The sequence below is a fragment of the Nanorana parkeri genome, unplaced genomic scaffold (assembly GCF_000935625.1).
Source record: "Nanorana parkeri isolate BGI_ZX_2015 unplaced genomic scaffold, ASM93562v1 scaffold91, whole genome shotgun sequence".
In the NCBI taxonomy this organism is placed as follows: domain Eukaryota; kingdom Metazoa; phylum Chordata; class Amphibia; order Anura; family Dicroglossidae; genus Nanorana; species Nanorana parkeri.
This window is the reverse complement of record NW_017306359.1, coordinates 171,602-192,965: the sequence shown is the minus strand read 5'-3', so window position 1 is coordinate 192,965 and position 21,364 is coordinate 171,602. Positions and strand designations below refer to the sequence as shown.

At 39.0% G+C, this 21,364-nt stretch overlaps 1 protein-coding gene across 1 annotated transcript in view; it reads right to left on the bottom strand.

Moving 5' to 3' along the window:
- The window catches only part of IMMP2L (inner mitochondrial membrane peptidase subunit 2), a 274,254-nt gene that overhangs the window by 249,032 nt on the left and 3,858 nt on the right, over positions 1–21,364 (bottom strand). Inside the window, exons 2-3 of the mRNA XM_018552524.1 lie at positions 20,626–20,681; positions 14,789–14,854 (exon numbers count right to left, since the gene is read on the bottom strand). Coding sequence (XP_018408026.1) covers positions 14,789–14,854; positions 20,626–20,681 — 122 coding nt within the window. The remainder of the gene's footprint in view (positions 1–14,788; positions 14,855–20,625; positions 20,682–21,364) is intronic.

Here is a 21,364-nt window from a genome sequence, read left to right as displayed (position 1 = left end):
GGGGGGGGGCGGACGCGAACGAGCACATATAGACGATCAGCTGGCTATGGAGCCGCTGATCGCCTATATGTGAAACACCCGGTAACGGGTGTGTGCAATGGTCGGGTCTTTTCTGCCCGTGCGTGCCCGCTAGGGGGCGCACGCAAGCAGAAAAAAAAATGCCGTCTGGCGACGGCAACCCGCTAATGCAGCAGTGCCGTCCATCCGTTTTTATACTACGGGCGGACGGCAAGAGGTTAAACTAAACAAAATAAAATATCTGTGCTGAAGTTCTACTTTAAATAAATACTAAATCGAGGAGTTGAATCTTAAAAATGCAAGGACAATTAAGTGCATAAAAGTACCTTAGCTATTAACAAAAAGTTAGCCTATTTGTGTATATCTGTAAATCCTCAAATCTTTGCATTGGTGCTGACGCTGCCCTTTCTAGAGGGTGGCTACTTTTGTTCCCCATGGTCCCTGTGTGTGTTGTAAAGTAGCCACTGCTCCAAGTTCCCATCTGTGATGGACTATAATCTCACGCTTAGATTACTAATTTGCATTGAGACTGTAGTCCATCACAGTAGTGAGCTTGGAGTGCTGGCTACTTTACAACAGATAAAAAAATATACCAAAAGAGAAAAACTTCACCCTAAAAAGTGTGTGCCTTATTAGACCTTTGCCTAAGCACCACCTATTTCAAGTACAAGGACAAGTTCTACGGGCAAAAACATGGCTGTGACATGGGATCGCCAGTTACACATATTGTGACAAACCTTTAAATGGAGGAAATGGAAGGAAGGCCCTGACAACCTTCAAGGGAATTACATTGATTCAGATATGTAGATGGCACATGGGTTAAGATTCAGTAACAAAAGTTATAGGCTTTCACTAACCACATCAACTCAGTGGATAATAACATCAAGTTTACATGGGAAGATATGCAGAACAACAAACTAGATTTCTTGGACTGTTTAGTAACAGTGGAAGAGAGAAGGAGGCTAGAAATAGAGGTCTACTGAAAACTAACACACACGGACCAGTATAAATCAAAAGAACTTGCGCTAATGCAAATGGTAAATAAAAAAAAAATGAATAAAAATAAAAATATAAAAATTAATTTATAAAAATGAATAACATTATTATTATGACCCAGGAACTATGATTGTTGCGTAATTCTTATAAAACTGAAGGAATACGAATTCCAATCTCATTAGGGAAATTTGCCAAAATGAGTCGAAATGGATCTTCCTACTGGATACACTCCCAAAGGCCTTAACATAGAATTTGACCTTAATTGCTTTCTGAGAAATAATCAATTATTTACTGATGAGGTCCAATAGGACTGTCTATTTCCCCCATATCCCTGGAGGAGAAATTCATATCTGAGGGACACCAACCTCTATGTACCACACCTATTTCTTTTAATGCATAATGTCTGAGTGAATTCATTGAAGTTATATAACAGTAAATATAATTTAAATTATTTTAATATATCTCTGGAGGAGAAATTTACATTTGAAGGGCACTAACCTTTATGCACTACACCCACATGAGGTTTAAATAACACTAAAGTATATCAAATTTAAAATATATTTTTTCTTAAAACTTAAAATATATATAATTTAAATGTATTAATTTCCTTTTACTACACTTTAGGTTTAAGTATTAGGGTTAATTTATAATTTGTAAACAACACTAATATTCTTCACACAATACACTTTATATTTTCTTCACCACAGTTTAGGGTAAACAACAGGTGGTTAATGGATTTAGATGGACCCAATAACCCTTTTCGTGGGTCACCTAACCTAATTTAAAATAACCTAATTTAAAATAAACTTCTCCTCCTACTTATTGATTCTTTCTGGGCTACATACAAATACTATATATATTGTTTTGATCTATTTAAATATTCATTTTGTAGGATTCATTACTCCTATTTTCGTATAAATTGTCACTTTTATACCCACGACGAGAATTTTCAATATAGCTTTGCGAATTCTATCCTCTATACAGGGTTAACAAACAATGCTTTGTTATTTAATAATTAAAGGGCATGTGTAATATCTGCCTTACATAGGGGTATATACATATATTCATATTTATGATACATTCGAATCTCTATATGTCAATTTATGTATGTAGATATGAAAATACTTATTAATTCGCTTCACACTATTATGGATATTTTCCGTTATAAGGGAAATTACTGTTTAAACTATTTATGAAAATTATTTAGCAATTTGTTGCTGCTACCATGTATATACCCAGGATTGTTTCCGTTCTAAATCTGCTTACACACTCTTTGGTATGTCTTAAATTGGGGAGGGGATTTTAGCCTATTTAAACAGACTGGACCTTGATTTGGGTAGACCTGTCATCCCTTGAGAACGTCTGTGTGACGAAACACGTCAGGGGCGGGCCTACCTTTACGTCACTGTTCCAGTCTTTAGTACTCATGCTTGAGTGACTAGCCGGCTTTCTACCTTTATTGATTTTAACATAGCGCTATTTTGTATACAATTTTTTTGACCTATTAAACGGTGAGCTTATTACGCTATGAGCGCATCTTTCGTGTTTTTTGTCCGGATGGATATCTAACCCAGGAGACCTGATAATAGAGATCCCCGTTTCAACATCTCTGAGAAACAAGCGGGTCTTGTACCCTCAAGCTCCACTAAGCGGGAGAAGAGGACACACATCTCTGGTCTCTATCTGATAAGATAAAAGGCTTTCTATCATCAGAGATCTGGTGAGTGCATTCCCTAGAGGGGATTTCCCTGCTTTATCCTTGTTGGAATTTCGTTGGACACTTCACAGAATTGAACAATTCACCTGATTTTACTATTGTTTTTTGCCTTGAAGGTTTGAGAATTTAAGAGAAAAACTGAGTTTATGTTTTTTAATGAAAATAACACAGATTTTATGCATTAATCTTTCTTTATAATGTACACTTAAGACACATGTTTCTGGATATTTTTGTGCTTTTCGCACTTATTTTGCAATTTTGTTTCCTTTTGAATAAGGTGTATATTTGACACTTATGCACAACACTTTTGTTGTTTTGACACATTGCTTATTAGTAGTCTTTTTTATATTTTATATTTTTATATTTTCGAAACACTACAAGTTTACACACCTAGTTTTACACATGTTTCCGATATTTATGTAGATCTCTTTATGATTGCCTCACACTGAGGTTTCATCAGTCTGATCCTTGCCGTTTTTATCCCTGAAAGGCGTTTAGCACTGTACCTTTAGTTGTATCATTACACATGGACCAGTACCTGATATTTGACTCACACCACCCACTAGACCACAAGCTGGGAGTCATCAGGACTCTACACCACCAGGCAGAGAAAATTCCCACCATTCCCACCAGTACTGAGGCCAAAGCAAATGAATTCAAACACCTCACAGGGGCCCTTAAAACTTGCTGGTATCCAGACTGGGCCTTTGTCAAAACAGAAAGAAGAGGAAAGAAAACCAAGACTACCAGTGAGAGTGAAAAGCATGACAAACGGAAGAATATGGTAATCCCATATGTAGCTGGAGTGTCTGGGAAACTCGGAAGGATTTTTAATAAACATCGCATCCCTGTCTGCTTCAAACCCATCAATACACTGAGGCAACAACTGGTTCACCCAAAAGACCCAATGCCAAAACACAAGATGAACAACATTATGCAGTCCAATGGAGTAAGGAGTGCTCAGAATTGTATGTCGGTGAAACAACAGAAGTATACATCTACATCTAAAGGAAAAAGGTCACTCCTTTGGGGGGGTTATACATCAACACCTCTCTCGGGCAAGAAAATTACAATTGCTTGCTCCAATTATGCAAATCAACACCTTACCTCCATGAGGTCTATGACCCCCATTGCTGGTTATGATTAAAATATTATGTTGATTGGGGCAACATTTACCATTTTTTTTTCCCCAGAGAGTTTTTGTTCAAGTCATTCTGAATTGAGAAAGCTGGTCGCCTGACCAGTGAAACGTCTTCCAGAAAAATACAGCAAGTCCAGTTTCCTTGATTTTTTTTTTTTTACAGATTTATTTCAGAACCCTGTCATAAAGCCCATAATGGCAGTACTAAGTGTTAGTGAATTGATCAGCTAACTTGACAGCTTTGGCAAAGCTTTCAAGCTGAGTTTGTCTGGACAGGGAGGTCACATCAGCTAGGAAGTGTCCATGTACATGAGTCTGGCCAGAGATGTCTTGACATGTAATAAACATAAAAGGCTTGGCCAATACAATTCTATTAAAAGCATTAGATGTTGGGGACTCCATGCCATTACATCTACATTCTATCTATGCCATTCAATAAACAAAAATACTTTTTGTTAAGCAAGGATGAAGTGGGTGTCTTAATAAACCCTTTGGATCATGTTAAGCACAATGTTAATGCAAAATCAACTACAGAAACTATAATGAAGCCTATATACCCACTTATGATACTTTTTCACCCATTTGTAGTTTGTGCAGGTTTTTTAAAATATAGACTTAATAGTTATATGTTATAGGAGCATGTCGAGCTCTTTAAAGCATCCCTTGAATTAATGATTTGTGAAGTCCTGATTAAATAGCAGTGCTTCTTTTACAGAAGTCTTTACAATTACATTGTACAGTACATATTCTACAGAAAGCGTTTTACACCCACCCCCACAATTTTTAATGTGACCTAACAGGCACACTTTCTGCCAGAATATTATATAGTATACACTTCAGTTGACTCACCACTTAATTTTCTGTAACCTTACATGCATGTCCTAGCGCAAATCAACTACAACACAAACTATACATAGACAGTGTTTGTATGTTTTGATTACTTTAATTCTACAGCTACGTTTTATGGAAAAGAGTCTGTTTTTTTACAGCTGTTTTTTTTAAAAAGCATTTTAATTTACTCAATTTTTTATATCTTGAAGAATGTAACAGAGGTAAGCAAGTTTAAACATGTCTTCTAGTTGTTCACATTTGTTGTTATATTTTGAGTTTTGCTAAAGCAAAATGGCAATTCCTGCAGCATAGCTGATAGGTTATTAAGTTTAAATATTCGATTAGCATAAATCCTTGTAAAAGCTTTTTGCAGTGAAGTTTTAAAAGAACCATTTACTTGTCCTACATAACCTAATAAAAGAGCAGTGATGTAAAGAAAGATGTAAAACAGGTAAAGTACCTTGGGAAATGAAACAAAACTGCTTTGTACTAATGCTACAAAATAAATGTGATCCAAAATTTTACATTATATTGTTTTCCAGTCATTTGGGAAGAGAATGTTTAACACAGAGGAGCACATCTGGATTTGAGAACCTGCGTGTATTGATTCAGATAAACGCTATTTAGCTATAGCAATGTAGTAATGCAGTTGGAACATGATAAAGGCCAAATCATAGGCTTATAGCTCATCATGTCTAAAACCCATTACAGCTTTATCACATAATTTACCAAACTAAAACTGTGTCAACAATATTCAGCTTCATGATAATGAAAAGAAGAAAAGTCATTTTCACTCTTATTCCTTTTTGAAACTCATAACCACCAGCGAAAACTATTTTAAATCCTCATTAGTTCTGCTTATATGAACTACCAGACTTGTGTCAAAATTACCTTGTGGCACAAAACCAACTTACATTATGCAAAATTAACACTTAATGTGGATTATTACAGCAATATCTTACACATATTAACCTTGGAGAATAGCATACTATACTTAAATGTGCATGTAAATGCAAAGCAAATGACTTCAAATATTAAAAAATAAATAATGTATGACATTGCCGTTTCTGTGTTTCATACATATACCTATTTTCATACTGTACTCAGCAGTGAAGTCAATCTGTCATTAATTGACAATGTTCATAAATCACCACTGCACAGGTCTCAAGGCTGCCTGCTATAAATCACCCTAAAAATATACTGTCTAGTGGTTTACATTTCACCTGCACAGTAATGGGCGGGTAAGCTTGGACATATTACAACAACATTGATGATGGCTGTTCGTTCATCAGTTTTACTAGTTGCAGGTATGTGATCTCTCACATTCCTCTCATACATTACTGGATAGTGACTTTATGGCCTTAGAACCTGTATGTTTGCTGGAACTAATGAGGCAGAGTTGGCCAACCAGGATTAACAAATTTATTGCCGAGGTGTACCCTATAGGTTTTTACACTTTTATTTAGCCAACACATACACTGCAAAATGGTACAAGCTAGAAGCTCCTTTTATCTGGCAATGGTTAATTAGTATTTTTTTTATTAAACAGTGTCCCAAATTTTTTATATCCTTTAAAAACTCAGATTGTTTATAGACAGACAAACTAAAGCAGTCTGTTTGGAATACAACTCAAAGCATCATAGTCTGGACAACTGTAATTGTAGGTTTGGAATAACAATTCACTCCCTTCTACTCATAGATTACTACTCTGGGCACAGTGATGCTACAGGATGGAAAAAAAAGTGCCAAGCCACACCATGGAAGAAATGAGATGGATGAATAGATCATAGTTTCCGATTTCACTTTGTACATGATTATGGGTTGGGACAGAGTACATTTTTTAAAAGCTTTCCATTTTTAAAGAAAAATAACTGCTTTTAAGCCGATGTTTACCGATCATATAAATATTAATTTTATAAAAAAACAAGTACAACTAAAGACTGCTATATGACAGTCTCAACAAGTCCTAAATGCAGTTACTATGTGATGCAAAGGTCTTCTTTATCTCAATGTAGAGCAAGCAGGCACCGCCTACATTGGAGTGGCAAATCAATTTTGAATTTAGAACACATCAGAATTGTTGCCACATCAAAAGAAGCTGTATTAGGTGGATTTGACTGGCAGGCTCACTAGGTATTTATGGGACTTTGCAGGGGGATGAAGAGAAAAGTGCTGCTGTACATATTATGTTTTATTTTTTAAAATTTTTTTGGGTGGGGGCATACTTTTCATACAACGCAGTGTGTCCACAACACAGATTTTACACAAAAATCTGGATTTAAAAAAAAACATAGAAAACCGAGCAACAGCGGATCTATTTGTGACCGTCTTTCTCTATTTGAAACACCATGAAGCTGCCCACACACCTTACAATTTATCTGCAGATTTTCTGTGGTCAGATGGAAAAGGTGCAACAGATTCCTCCATCTACACTTAACTGTGTGGATGGAGTAATCTCCACCTGGGCCAATCTGTTGCACTTTTTCCATCTGACCACAGAAAATCTGCAGATAAATTGTAAGGTGTATGGGCACCTTTAAGGGTGCCATACACTGTACAACCATCGCAAGACCTTAGTCTTGCAATGGTTGTAAAGTGATTAAAAAAAGTATGATCTGCCCATCTTGGACAGGCAGATCGTACTCCCGATCAGCGCAATGACCACAATGCCCACGGGCAGTGTGCACGTGCGCACACCGGCCCGTTCGGCATTTGTCTCCTGAGCACAATTAAAACGAGCCGAAAATCGTACGATTTTCAGCTGGTTTTCTAGCGTGCTCCTTAGACAAAAGACGTGCGACCGTACAGTAGAAACGGTCGCACGTCTTCGTTCACACTGCTCGATTCTCGTACGATCGCGGGATTTCCCGCGATTCTCGTACGAGAATCAGTGTATGGGCACCTTTAGGCATCACTGGCAATTCGATTTTCAGCTATTTAGCTAATAAACAGGCTTTTTTTTTTTTTTAAGAAAAGCAGTTAACATGGAACTGAACTTTTGGAGGTGCCATAATCTGCAAATATGCACAGCATGTTTGCAGATTATGGCACACTTACCTTACAAAGTCTTCTCCAGCAGTGGAATGTGCTTGCTAGCTCGCGTTGACCCCTTGCTGGTGCTTCTGTCTAGACATGTGCACCAGCAAAAAATTTGTTTTGTTTGTTTTGATTCGGATTTTGCTTTATTTTGTTTATCGGAAATTCGAGTCCGAAAGTCGATTCGTTTTGGGATTCGGACTAAATTCGGAAATCCGTACGAAATTTAGTTTCGTTTTAGTTTTGTTCGTTAGTTGCAGCAATGTGACATTTAAGAGGGAAAAAAACGTTTTTTTAGTTCTCAAATGTCACTTTGCTGCAACGAAATTTCATCCAAAAAAAACGAATCGGAAATTCGGATTTGTTTGCATTCGTTATATCTGTAATTCGGATACAACCGAATCTCCGAATTTCCGAAATTTCGACCGAATTTCGATTCGGAACTAAACGAATTGCACATGTCTACTTCTGTCTTCTCCTGTTGCTCTTCTGGGTGCAGAAACTTTCACTGTCCAGACTAGCCAGGCTGAGATGATTTAAGCCCCACACATGCACACAGGTCTTAATTTACCCCAGCACTAACTTCTGTCATCGTACAATAACTTGCTCATGCATGGGTGTCAGTGTACAATTCATAAAAAATGCTAACAGGCAACAAAAGAGATTGTATGGCAGAAACAAAAACATACAGAGCCTCTTCTGCCAAATGTGAATGCATTTGGCTCTTTACACTTAAATTTACACTCCAAAGCAAGAATTGTACTTTGATATAGCAAATTTATAAAACATTACCTAGCACTCCAAAGTGAATAAAATCATTCACATTAGTTCATGTCCCCACAGGAATATGAAATCTAATGTAAGGACCTACATGTATGCTTTTTGGATGTTCACACTGTATTAATCTACTGTATTTGAGTAAAGACTTACTTAAAATATGTTTAACCCCTTCGTGACGGGAGACGTACACTGTACGTCCAGCCACAAAGGGACCAATTCAAGAAAAAAAAACTACTAAAACCTGCCGTTCATTCAGAAGAAACATTTCCGCCATCCCCCAAACTTTGTCTTAGGCCCATATCACAATGGTGTTATGGCCACAGTGATTTGTAGCACCTACGTTGCTCTTTTCAGGAATGAAATGCAATAAATGTAAGGTGTGCGCTGCTAAAATTTAAAGGGGCTGATGTATAAAGGCTTTAAGATGGGTAAATGCCAATTGCATGGTATTACAGCCACTAGATGGAGTACAGGAATTTCATATGATCTTCAGTACCACATAGCGGCTGTAATGCCATGCGACCATTAATCCCTCTAGATCAGGGGCGCCCACTATTTTTCGTCTGGAGATCTACTTTTCAAATGACGAACTCATTGAGATCTACCAACGATCTCTCCTCACCGCTCTGCATTAGTTCTGTGACAGCGGCTCCGTCCTCCGCCCTCCCCCGCCGCCGGTTCCTTCACTTCTTCTCAGATCCCCGCTGGGGAAAGCAGCGATGATCCAGAGAAGCGGCGGGAGGAGAGGACATGGTGATCTACCAGTGATCGCTACGCGATCAATTGGTAGATCGCGATCGACCTTGTGGGCACCCCTGCTCTAGATGATAAAGTCACAAACATTTTTTAACAAAATCTAGAGTGATTTGTAGCTCAATCACACGTGTTTGACTTTTTACAGCATTTGAGGTTAGCATCAGAATCTCAGGATTCAGTAGCAACTCGTGTTATACAATGCAGTTTCTGATGACACAGTAAGAATTTGTAGCTGCCTAGATAACTGTAGTCAGCTACAGCATCAACTCTGCAGCTAACTACAAATTACCAGAGAAAACAAGCTAACTTACATTTTCAGTAAGCACACATTTGTAGTTATTTGTGCAAAGTTTATGTAAAACAAATTTTTGATGCAACTTCTGATATTTTTGAAAGGATTGATTTTACCAAATTTGAGTTGTTCAGTTAAGCAGACATTTGAAGATCAGCCACTAGAGAAAGCTCTGGTTGTTCTACTGAGTATCTCTGCTTCTGTTTAACAGCTGTTGATGCAAGACATCATACAGCGAATCTAAGTAGTCATCAGAGCCCTAGAACCAGTATATGTAATAAGCACCTATAACTGCCCTTCTGTACACATACAAATACTCACTACATATATAAACTATGTTTTTAGAACATTAATATATATTGCTAAGATTATTTACATCAAGCAGATATCTTCTATATGTACACAAATATCTGCTCTCTTTCTGGAAAGTAATGTGGCTGCTATCAGCATACAAGAGGAGTACTGAGTTAGAGCCATTGACTATGTGCAACAAGTATAAACAGGAATGAGATCTGGGACCACAGTGACAATACATACAAAACATTACTTTTAATCTATCACTTAACATCTATTATGAACAAGTAAAAAAACTAAAATAGATATACTGGCACAACTGCAAATATTAAAAGAAGTCTGCAATATAGTTCAAAATTTTAATATAGCAGTAGAAAGTATGCATATCATAACCTAGCCTAAATAACATACTCATGCACATTAGGTTGTCTAGTAAGTATCATAAATGGATGCATATGTTGTTTTTAGTTATCACTTATATCTTGTGGCTTTGTGTGGAAAACAGTTAATAGAAAAGATGGGCGGATAAGTGAGCTTGAGACAATTCCAACAAAATATATTCAGTGCAGAGTCTTGATATTATCCCACACAAATGCAAAATATGGAGTTTAAAGAGTAACAGCTGCATATAATGCTATAGGATACAGCTACTCCCCTTCTCAAAATAGCCACCATCCAGGTAAGTATAATGCATCATTGTCTTCTGCTGAAAAGCATATTGAACATGTCACAAAATCACCATACATCCTTTACCAGGTAAATGGTTAGCAAAAAAAAATATGCAGACACTTTTTTTAAAGTTTGTTAAGCCAGTATAGGATCAGGTCCAGATTTCCCACAAGGCCACGCCTCAGGGTGGCAGGGGTGTGGAATTCCTATCTCCCAACGCCCAGGACATGCAGTTTCGGGTGCAGGGCTAAATGTACAGCAGGGAAGCTATAAGAAATTCAACTCTTAAAAGTTTAACATGTCATGTCAAAACAGAAAGCACAAAAACTCTATACAACCACAAGCTCACATTCTCTGTACTCCCTCCCATCCTTTATACCAAATTATTCCCTGGCTAGCATCAGGAGAGTAACTGAGGCAGCAAATTGAAAGAGCTCTGCAGTGTGGGCCCCTGCTGCCCACAGGACCACTGTGGTCTGCAGCCAATCAGTCATGGTAAAAGTACCAGTCATCTAGGTACCACATGCCTGGCCTGAGGAAGCATTTGACTACACACCAAAGTTGTCGATGGGAGCAGCACCTCAATGATACCAGTCAGTAGCAAAACTCCTACACTCAGTGTTGAGACAAGGTCCTTGAGCACCTAACATAATAAAGCTAAAGTGTGCCCCCCTCCATGATCTGCTAACTAACTCATCAGCAAAAGTTGCAGATCCTGCACTTTTTGCACACCTTCTTCTGAAAAAGAGCCCAAGGCGGCTGCCTCCTCCTGTCCCTCGGTCTGGCTCTGTCCTTACTGCTCCTCTTTCTTCCTTACTTTACACCCTCCATTAGATTTAAAAATATCTTCAACATCTGCCTCCTCAAGCAAAAGGAATAAAAGTCTGACAAGGGTTTTGAGAAGCTTACTCTAAAGCATATCAAGTGGGAAAGAGGGTCAGCATAGGATCACATTGATCAGGGCCACGCATAAGCTTGAACTGCTTCCTATGTTTTTGCACCCTACCCCAAACATCTTCAGAAGCATACTTGACCAGGCAGGGTTCTCTCTCAGAGTGCAAAGAAAAATGTGCTCCAACTACACCCCATACCCAGCATTATGTGCGTTTATAGCCTGTGCTGCACCACAGTAAATGGTACCCAGCTGCCATTTTTTTTGCCCAGAAGGCTGTTCCTGCCCTAATTCATTATGTGGGAGGAAAGTTTACTGTCACTGGACCACGAAGTCAGCAGCTGGTTCCACATGACCCCAGACACATGCTCAAGCAGGTATAGGCAGGGATGTTATATCTGCTTCACAGGGCACTGGGTAAATTTGCTGGTAGCTGGGAAGGATGCAGGATAGGGCACACTGCTGGAGCAGATGGTGTCAACCCGTGTCCTGCACCTTGTGGAAATGACAGCGCAGTAAGGTCTGCCCCCTCCTTTGCAGTATTCTTATCCAGTGACTCCTCAGAACTACCAATCCTCCACACGTGCTCCAGTCTCAGGAAAATGCTACCATACTGTTTTTCAGCTGGAATACCTGGGGGGGGGGCAGGCAGGAGCCATCCTGGACCACAGATCCTGGCCATTTTCTTGAGGGGCAGGCTGAACAGTTTCTGATCCTATGATAGCTTGTGCCAGGCAAAGTCATGTGCGACAATGAAATCGACCTGCTGGCCACCCTTTGGCAGGCAAATTCACTCGCATACCTTTCCTGGCACATTTGTTGAACCTGGTGGTGCAGCACGTCCTGGTTAGGTACCCTGGCTTTTAGGATGTCCTGCAGCAGGCCAGGTGTGGCCACAATAGGTGCTCATAATTCAAAAATGTTCACCTTGCATAAGTTCAGCAGCAACAAAAACGGTGTCCAACCACCTGATGTGCGATACAGACATGCACTGGAACTCAACATTGGCCATGCTGCAGCAGCTGCAACAGTGGCAGAGGGTCTTTAATGAATATCTGTGAGAGTAAGAGACAAGGACAGGTTCACGGGGGCCCAGTTTCTTTTTACCACATCTGTGGCTCCTGATTCAAGACACATGCAACATCTTGCCATTCAAGGAGACAACCTTAATGATAAGCCACAATGATAGAGGGATTTGCAACATGATCCCACTGGTGTTCCTGCTGTAACATACACTGCAAGGTGCAAAAGACTGGCTACTGGATCAATTCAAATTATTTTACAGATTACATTAACTACTAGGTGTCCATGCTGGAGGACTGATTGGAGGTGGCCCTGTATGCACTTTGGATAGTAGCCTTCCCTACTGCATATCATGTCCAAGAGAGCCTTCATCAAAACAGGGGGAATTTGTGACTGAGAAGCTGCATTTTAATAACCTGTGGTGAGAATGTGCAGTGATTTTGGGTGCACAGCAATTTTACACGGGGGGCGGGGGGGATTTTTGGAGGGGAGCGTCACAGAATGCATTGAGGTGCTGGGACAACAAAGGCAGATCTTGAGCAGACTGTCAGCAATAACCACCTGATGTGGTGTAATTAACACAAAGCTAAAAGTTATTATTGAAATAAGTAAAAATTATACAGACAAAATGTAAAATTCTAAATATTTACAGTGTACTATCCCCCGGAAAAGCACCTTGTCCTCATGGCTATGAAACCCCCAGGGCTGTGGGGGGTCTGTGGGCAGGGGGGCTTATCTGCAGATGCCGCCCCCCTTGTGAATGAGTAAGGGGTAGTTACCCCTACTCATTCACCAAATAATAAATAAAATAGTCCTGGCAAAGCACACTCCCCATGGGCATGTGGCCCGGTATGGTGCAGGAGGGGGGTGCACGCTCATCCCCCCTTCCCTACTCTGTCAGGCTGCTGCTCAGATTAAGGGTCTGGTATGAATTTTAGGGGGACACTATTTCTTGTGGCGTTGGGGTCTCCCTTAAAATTCCTACCAGACCCAAGGTGTCTGGTGTGATTTTTGAGGTGAACCCCATGGTTTTTTTGGCATTGTGGGTCCCCCCCTAACATTCCTACCAGCCCTAAAGGTTCTGGTTTGAATTGGGGAGGGGACTACCTGATTTTTCTTTTTTTTGTTTACAAGTACATGCTTTATGTCTGCTTCACTACCCCGGGGATAGTGAACAGGATCACCGAACATTCAGCTATTCACCTGGAGCATAGGGGTGAACAGCAGGGAATGACCAGCCGAAAGATTCGCTTTAGCCGATCCAAATGTTGCATCGGCTCAGGTGAACGGGCTCTTCCATTTGCTTCGGCCGGACGAGCTGAGGTTGTCCAGCTGCGCTGAAGGTATGTGAAGTGAGTTGAAGGCAGCCAATGTACAGCTAAAAATAGCCGTTTGCGGCTCCCGTGAATAGCAAAACAGGCTTCGGTTAAGCTTGGTTCTTTATTCGGCTGCCTTCAGCAGCTCAGTGAATAACCCCCTTAGAAATCAACCCATTTGAAACAGGACTGACCGCAACAATTTCATAATCTAGACATCAACATTAATGTGCAATTTATTCACAGAAAAAAGCCCATAAAACAATGTAGTACATACATATGCAGTAATAAATCACTTGTACCCATTTTGAATAGATCCCCCATCTAGAAATCAATATCTGAGTGTAAGGTTTACTTCTTATTTTTCAATCTGCAGCTTTTTGACTTGTTGATCCTGCCAGTTTGTAGACTTCCAGTCCTAGGGTGAAAAAATGAATGACCCAACAGCTCCCTATGCAGAAGCAAGTTATTAGAGTCCTAGCACTCACAGCTTGGAGTTCACAGGGAATACAAGGCATCATGGGATGTTGACTTCATCAGAAAAGGACATGAAGATGCTGGTGCAGAAACCAGCACCAGTCTTAAGTAGCATGCTGGATGGAAACCGCATTGGACTTGTACACCCAAAAACATAATTACCATATACTAGCCACAAGCAGTTTAGGGCATTATGGGAAGGATAAACTCAGGGTTTAGTTACACTTTAAGTCAAATATTTGTGATTAATAGTTGTGGTTAACAAAAAGTGTTTGTGCTTGACTCTACCAACAAAGCTACCTGGAATTGACACGTTGCTTATACAGAAAGTGTTTATGTAACAACCTCAGAACAGCAGCAGAGAGAAATACAAAATTAAATTTGCATAAAGTTCCTATATAAATATATAAAGGGAACATGGGTGGGGGCAATAACACTACACATTTACTTTTAAGAAAGCACACAATAAAACCATATACATATTAAACATGCCCACAATGCATATGCCAAATTTCCAAACGGCAAGATCAATCTTTATATTAAGACCTACTTTACAATATCTCCTTCCAGACCAATCACTCGTTTAATAATCTTCTGTTCTGGGTTCTTTGGAGACCTAAGAAAAAGAGGGATATGATTATGTTAGCAATGATTAATGGCATGTTGGGGAAAATGAAGAAATGCTCAATAGGGCAGACAATACTCAAATAGGTTTTTCAATCTTCTGTTGACATTGTATCAATCCAATTTAGGTGCCTTTCATGTGATGCCAGATTATAATAAAGAAAAATGTAAGCCTCTACTTACTTGATTATTATATTCATGTTATCCTCCAATGATGATCATAGATTATGCTATCATCATACTGAAAAACTAGAGTCCAATCGAATTACTGAAATCAATTTCCTGCTAATATAAGGCATAGCCATGAACACTTCTATGCATTTTATAGAAACATTCAACTGCTCTTCAGGTATAGTTACAAACAATATTGCATGTACCATACAGAGAAACAATTCATTATATTCATATCATAATTATACCCAAGCTTTTGTACTGTATAAAGCCTTCAAGTGTTTATCCTGATTACTAATTGTACAGTAGTCAGACCGAATACGGAGATGTGACATAGAAATTCCCAAAGCTGATCCAGGAAATCAAATTGTTGAACCAAGAAATAAGTGTATTAGCTCCTTGGCTGTGAAGTCTGCAAGAGGTGTGTTGCAGGTACATGTGCATGACACGTTTTACTTGCATCGTCACTGAACACTAATACATGTTTTGCTTGAAATCATATAAACTTTTTTGCAAGCAGGCCTTTTTCCAGGGCACATACAAAGCTCCTAAAACATGCAGACGTGATTGGGGTCTAATTAATAGTGATTTCTGCCAGCTATCTTTGCTAATGCACATCTGTGCTTCTTGGGGCGATGCCACAAATTGAAATTACCATTTGTATTTCAGAAAGCATACTAGTATTCTCAAGGGTGCAAAATATATTCTGAAATGTAATACTTTTTCTTTGTTACATATCTGTGTAGTTTAACGATGGCCCTTACAATAGCTTTCCAACATCTCATTGAATGCCATATGACATTTTAAATCCCTTACAACATGACAGTAACCTCCCCATGAGACAAGATATCAGCCTGTCAATCTGCAGGTTAATCCTATTAGAAAAACACATCATTAAAACTGTGATAATGCACACATGCAAATATTGTTTGAATTTTAAAATAAATATATATTATCTTGAGCACTTGTCAAATGTTTCCATTCTACTAATTTTGAAGAAATTATAACCTTTAAACCTTTTCACATAATCATTTTTGTAATAGCCACAGACAATACAGCAATCTGCCAATCTACCTTTGATACCATATTACATTTACAGGGTTTTCACTAAAGGGTGAAGAGTTTGGAGAAGGCAGGAGAAGTGAAACATTCTCCATTCAGCTAACTTTCCAGTTCTCCTATGTTGTCCTAGATTGTTCACTTCTCCTGCCTTTTCCAAACTCTTCACCCTTTAGTGAATAACCCTGTTAATGTTTGTACAGGTATATGATCTGCTATAGCAAACATGGTGTTCACCATGTATGCTTAGCACAGTGTACAGGCTGTAGAAACACAGTGAAATAGAAACTTCCATGTTGAACAGAAAACTGTATTCACCAAAACAAGAATCTTTGACAATGTACCTCAAGTTAAAATGAAGCCAGGTATGGAGTAACAAATTGTTTTATGGTTTTCTTGGACCCATTAGGACACGTTTGAATATGGTACCTTTATCTTTACTACAGACAGATTATTGAATGCATATCCTTAAATAATTCATGTTTTCTCTACACATTTTTTAAATGCTACGCAATATGAAAGCAATATATATATGAGGAATCAACAAATTCCATTGGAGGACATGTAGGTCCTTTAACCAGTTGACATCCGCGGTGTTAAACCCCCTTCCCATCCAGGCCATTTTTCAGTATTTTTCAAGTATTTAATTTTGAATTTGAAAATAACCATTCTCAAGACCTGGGATACCTTTGGCTGTCTTTTTACATCCATTAATAAGCATTACCAGTTGATTAGCATGTAAACTATGTAAGCTAATTACTGACCTCAGTGTTAATTCATACCCACTCAGCAATAATTGTAATGACCTTCAATGAGCATCAACCTAAATCAGACTGGAGAATATTCAATCACCGAGTGGTCACTTTTTGCCAATAATAATATCGTACATTTAAAACTTTGATTTATCAAAGTCGCTCCAGGGAAGCCTTTGGATATAAATTATGCTCCTTCTAAAGGTCTTAATGTAAGATTAGGAAAAGTAATTTAATTAAAGTGTTAAATTAAAGATTTCAGAGTAAAGCTTTCACTCACTTAAATGAACAGAGTGTGGTAGTGACCATCAAAGTAATGCTTAATAGGTAAGTATTTTTCAATTGATCATGCCATGAATTATGTATGTTCCCTTCCTTAGTAGAAATGCATCCCACAAGAATTTGTACTTAGTCCAAAGAAATTAAAGCCCAACTACAGGCAGAGAGATTTTGGTAAGTTCTGATCTGTAAACAAATGTTACCTCTGCTCAGGTGTAATACAGCTGCTACACTGTACATTAAAAGCAATACTTTTCTTTATGCCGAATAGTACATCTCCTGCTGAACTTCTATCCCCACTCGTTTATGAGATCTGCCAGTATCATAGATTACAGACATAGCATACTTTTTCTGTCCCCCTCTCCCCTTGGCTAATCAGAGTGCGGGGAAGGGGGGGGGGGGGTTTTTTAAAAATGGACCCAAAAATTCCGGGTATTTATCAAAACTGGACCAGAAGATTCTGGGGCAGTTGCCCATGGCAACCAATCAGTTTATCTCTTTAGTTTGTCCAGTTAAGGTTTGAAAATTAAAGGTGGACGCTGATTGGTTGCCATAGTGCTGCAGTCCATGAGATATACTGTCGGGCTATCTGACCAGGTATTACACCGGAGCAGAGTTAACATTTGTTTACACATTAGAGTTTACTAAAATCTCTATGCCTGGTGTTCTGCCTTAAGAGGAACATTTTAAAAAAGGTTGAAACTGATATTTTAACTTGGATTTTTTAAGGGGAATATAAATTCTGACACTTTTACATACCATACAATTTCTCTACTTTTATTTTTACTAGAGGTTGGCTCATTTCTCTAGATCTTTTACATCTTCACTCGTGTGAAGTCGAACTGAAGGCTATGATTGCTAAACACATTTTAGAAATTCCTAGCTGCCTGGGTGTCATGCTGCTCTTTTGGATTCAATAGTTTCAGTGTTATTGACCTAGAACAAGGTACAAATTTGTTTAATGACTCAAAGCATTGATCCAACAAGTATTTAAGACAGCTTCCTAATTCTCAAAAGGGAGGTTCAGTAATGGCAGGCTCCATATTTCCATCTGTATAGGTTATCTATTACATTGCATGTCTTATGTGGAAAATGTATTCATAAAATAGGGCAAATAACAGCCAAATAAAGAACATTTATTTTGCCTTTCTTAGTACATACAGTGTAATCTACTAGTTCTCATCTAGATTTCAGGGTCAGCTTGTGTTAAATACCATACCAATATATATCACATGTAATTGTACCACTGATCATACTTTGTAGATATATATATATCTATATATATAGATAGATAGATAGATAGATAGATAGATAGATAGATAGATAGATAGATATGTATATCTATCTATCTATTTATCTATCTATCTATATATATATATATAGATATGCACATTTTGTGACAGCTGTCAGTATTTTAACCTAAGAACTGCACATGCTAATAAATTATGAGTTGAATCTGTACTTCAATGTACTTACAAAATAAAAACAAGAAAGATTAAATCAGAGCTTTGTTTACATACCTCAAGAACTGGTTGTTTTCAGGGGCATGCCAAGATTTTGCTCTGGACCTCTGTGTTACCACATGGGCTTAATTTTTGAACTAATGCCTAATCTTCTGCCATTTAGTCAGGATTACAGTAATACCTCGGTTCACGATTCGCAATCGGTTCGCAAACAGCAAGTTCAGCAAAATTTTGCTTCCGTTCGCGAACTCCGCATCGGGTGACGAACACGACTACGCCCATCTTTCCCGCTCTAACACATGGTCGTGGCTTCCTCTAGTCGAGATCATGGATGCAGATAGACCTGTGCACACTTGCTGTGAAGCTTTTTGTGTGTGCTTTTTAGCACATACAGTGCTGTACAGTATTATTCAAGCCAGCATGGCTCCAAAGAAAGTGCTGAGCAAGCATGGTGGTAAAAAGAAAGGGCAGAGCAAGCACGGTGGTAAAAAGAAAGGGCAGAGCAATAATGAAGGTAACAAGAAAGTGCAGAGCAAGAATGGTTCAGAAGAAGGTTTTGAAGAAAATAACCATTGAATTGAAGTAGTAAATTGTATGAGCGTGGTATTCGTGTGACTGATCTGGCCTCAAGAATAAAGATGTCATCAAAGGAGCTGATGTTGCAAAAGGAGTAACAATGTTAACCAAGCAGAGGACACAAGTACATGAAGAGGTGGAAAAACTTTTGTTAGTGTGGTTGAATGAGAAACAGCTGGCAGGTGATAGTGATAGTGAAGCTATGATCTGTAAAAAATCCAGGAAATTGCACAGTGATTTACTGCAAACAAAAAAAAACCCTCTACAAGTGCAACAAGTGATGAATTTAAAGCCAGTAGAGGGTGGTTTGATAAATTCCGCAAGAGAAGTGGCATCCACAGGGTTATGCAGTGCAGGAAAAAACAAGTGACAGATTTTTCGGCAAAATTGACCCTGCAGCTAAGAGACAAATTAGAGAGGAAACCCCTGAAGGAGATCTCCCCGAAATCCTTATGGAGGGGGACTATGCCTCCAAACAATAACCTCCACCCCACCCACCTTCCTGTACTCCACGCCAGAAGTCACCCCAATAAAGGTTAGTGTTCACTCTCTTCATACTGTACTGTACTTTGTGTCTTATTTTTGTGGTTAAAATGTTTTTTACATATGGTTCAGAATGGATTAACCTTATTTACATTGAGCCTTATATAAAACTTTGATTCCGTTCGCAACCACGTTCGTAGGGGTCAGAACAGATTACCTTATTTACATTGAACCTTATGGGCAAATTTGATTCGGTTCGCGACCAGAATCGTGGAGCGAATGAAGATGGTAAACCGAGGTGCCACTGTACACTGTTGTCTCTGAAGAACCATAGTGGGATTGCGATGCAACAGTTTTCTCAAACTAGGTAATTTTGTGGCTTCTGCTGCCGTTTAGGAGTTTAAAGGCCAAGCCCAGTTTGGTCCCACTCCACTGGGCATTTAATATATTCATTTTCATTTTTAAATTCATTAATTTATTTTGGCGTGTAACATGATGAGGGAGTGTCATTTCTGTAGAATTGTTTTGCGAGTCCAGTCTGATGGGATGACAGCCTGGGTTCATGGGATATGCCCAGCATTATTTAACTTAGAAGAGGACCAGCAGTGATGAGCATGGAGGAAGAGGATGCAGAGGGCAGTGCTGGAGCGCAGAGAAGGTAAGTTAGTTCTGGGAAAATCTACTTTTTTTTATAGGGTTGGGAGCAAGTTAAAAAATAATGTAACTGTAGCTGGGGTTAACCAAACAATGTGGGCCATGGAATAGGGAACCTTATTTTCACAAGAGGGCCACTTTACTTGCACAGAAATACTGCCATTCCATATTGTAAAATATAGAAGGTATCAAAAGTTATATTGGAGATGTAAGGACTGTCTTGGGAAAAAAAATAGCATTCTCTTATTCACCAGTAAGGCATTTTCATGAATTGCTGTGGACTAGTCAGCCTCAATATTACCTAAATTATTAAAATAATAAACCACACTGTAGCCAATATATCCTGTGTACCCCTCTGTAGTTTACTATGATAGTGCTTCCCCTGATGTGAAAAGGGGAAGGAGGCAATCATTTTAATTAACATCCGAGTTGGACCCCAGTTGTGGATTTTATTGCAGTTACTGACTTTGCTATGCCATGATAACCCAAAACCTGTACAAAATTTCCCACGCTGTGTGGTAAAAGTAAACATAAAAAGTAGGGCTGGTAATTATTAAAATTTTCCTGTTCGATTTAAAATAATTTGATCGATTAACCGACTAATTTCGATTAATTATAACGCACATACAGAGGGGGTCTCACCAGAGCTTTGAGGGGGCCTCACCAGGGTAGCAGGGCTCTGTGGGGTCTAACCAGCCTTGTTAGAACAACAAGAGGGCGCAAAACTAGGTCAGCTGACTGCCTGGACCGAACATTTCAGGGCAGGTGACAGGAAAAATAAATATATATGTATAATGTACTTACTTATGTGGGTCTGGGAACCAGATGTGAACTGGCCTGTGAGGAGGATCAGGATGTCCAGAATGTATGTTGAATGGCGGCTGATATATTGCCTGAGGCTGCCGGTCCAGGCAGTCCACTGACATAGTTTTGCGCCCTCTTGTTTCTCTCTTTGGTTTTCACATCCGATGCACTCATGAACCAGGAGACTCACCGGCCCAAGTGATTCCGTTCAGGTAAATGCGACTTTCTCCCCCACTCCCACTATATGTTTGTTACATGTTC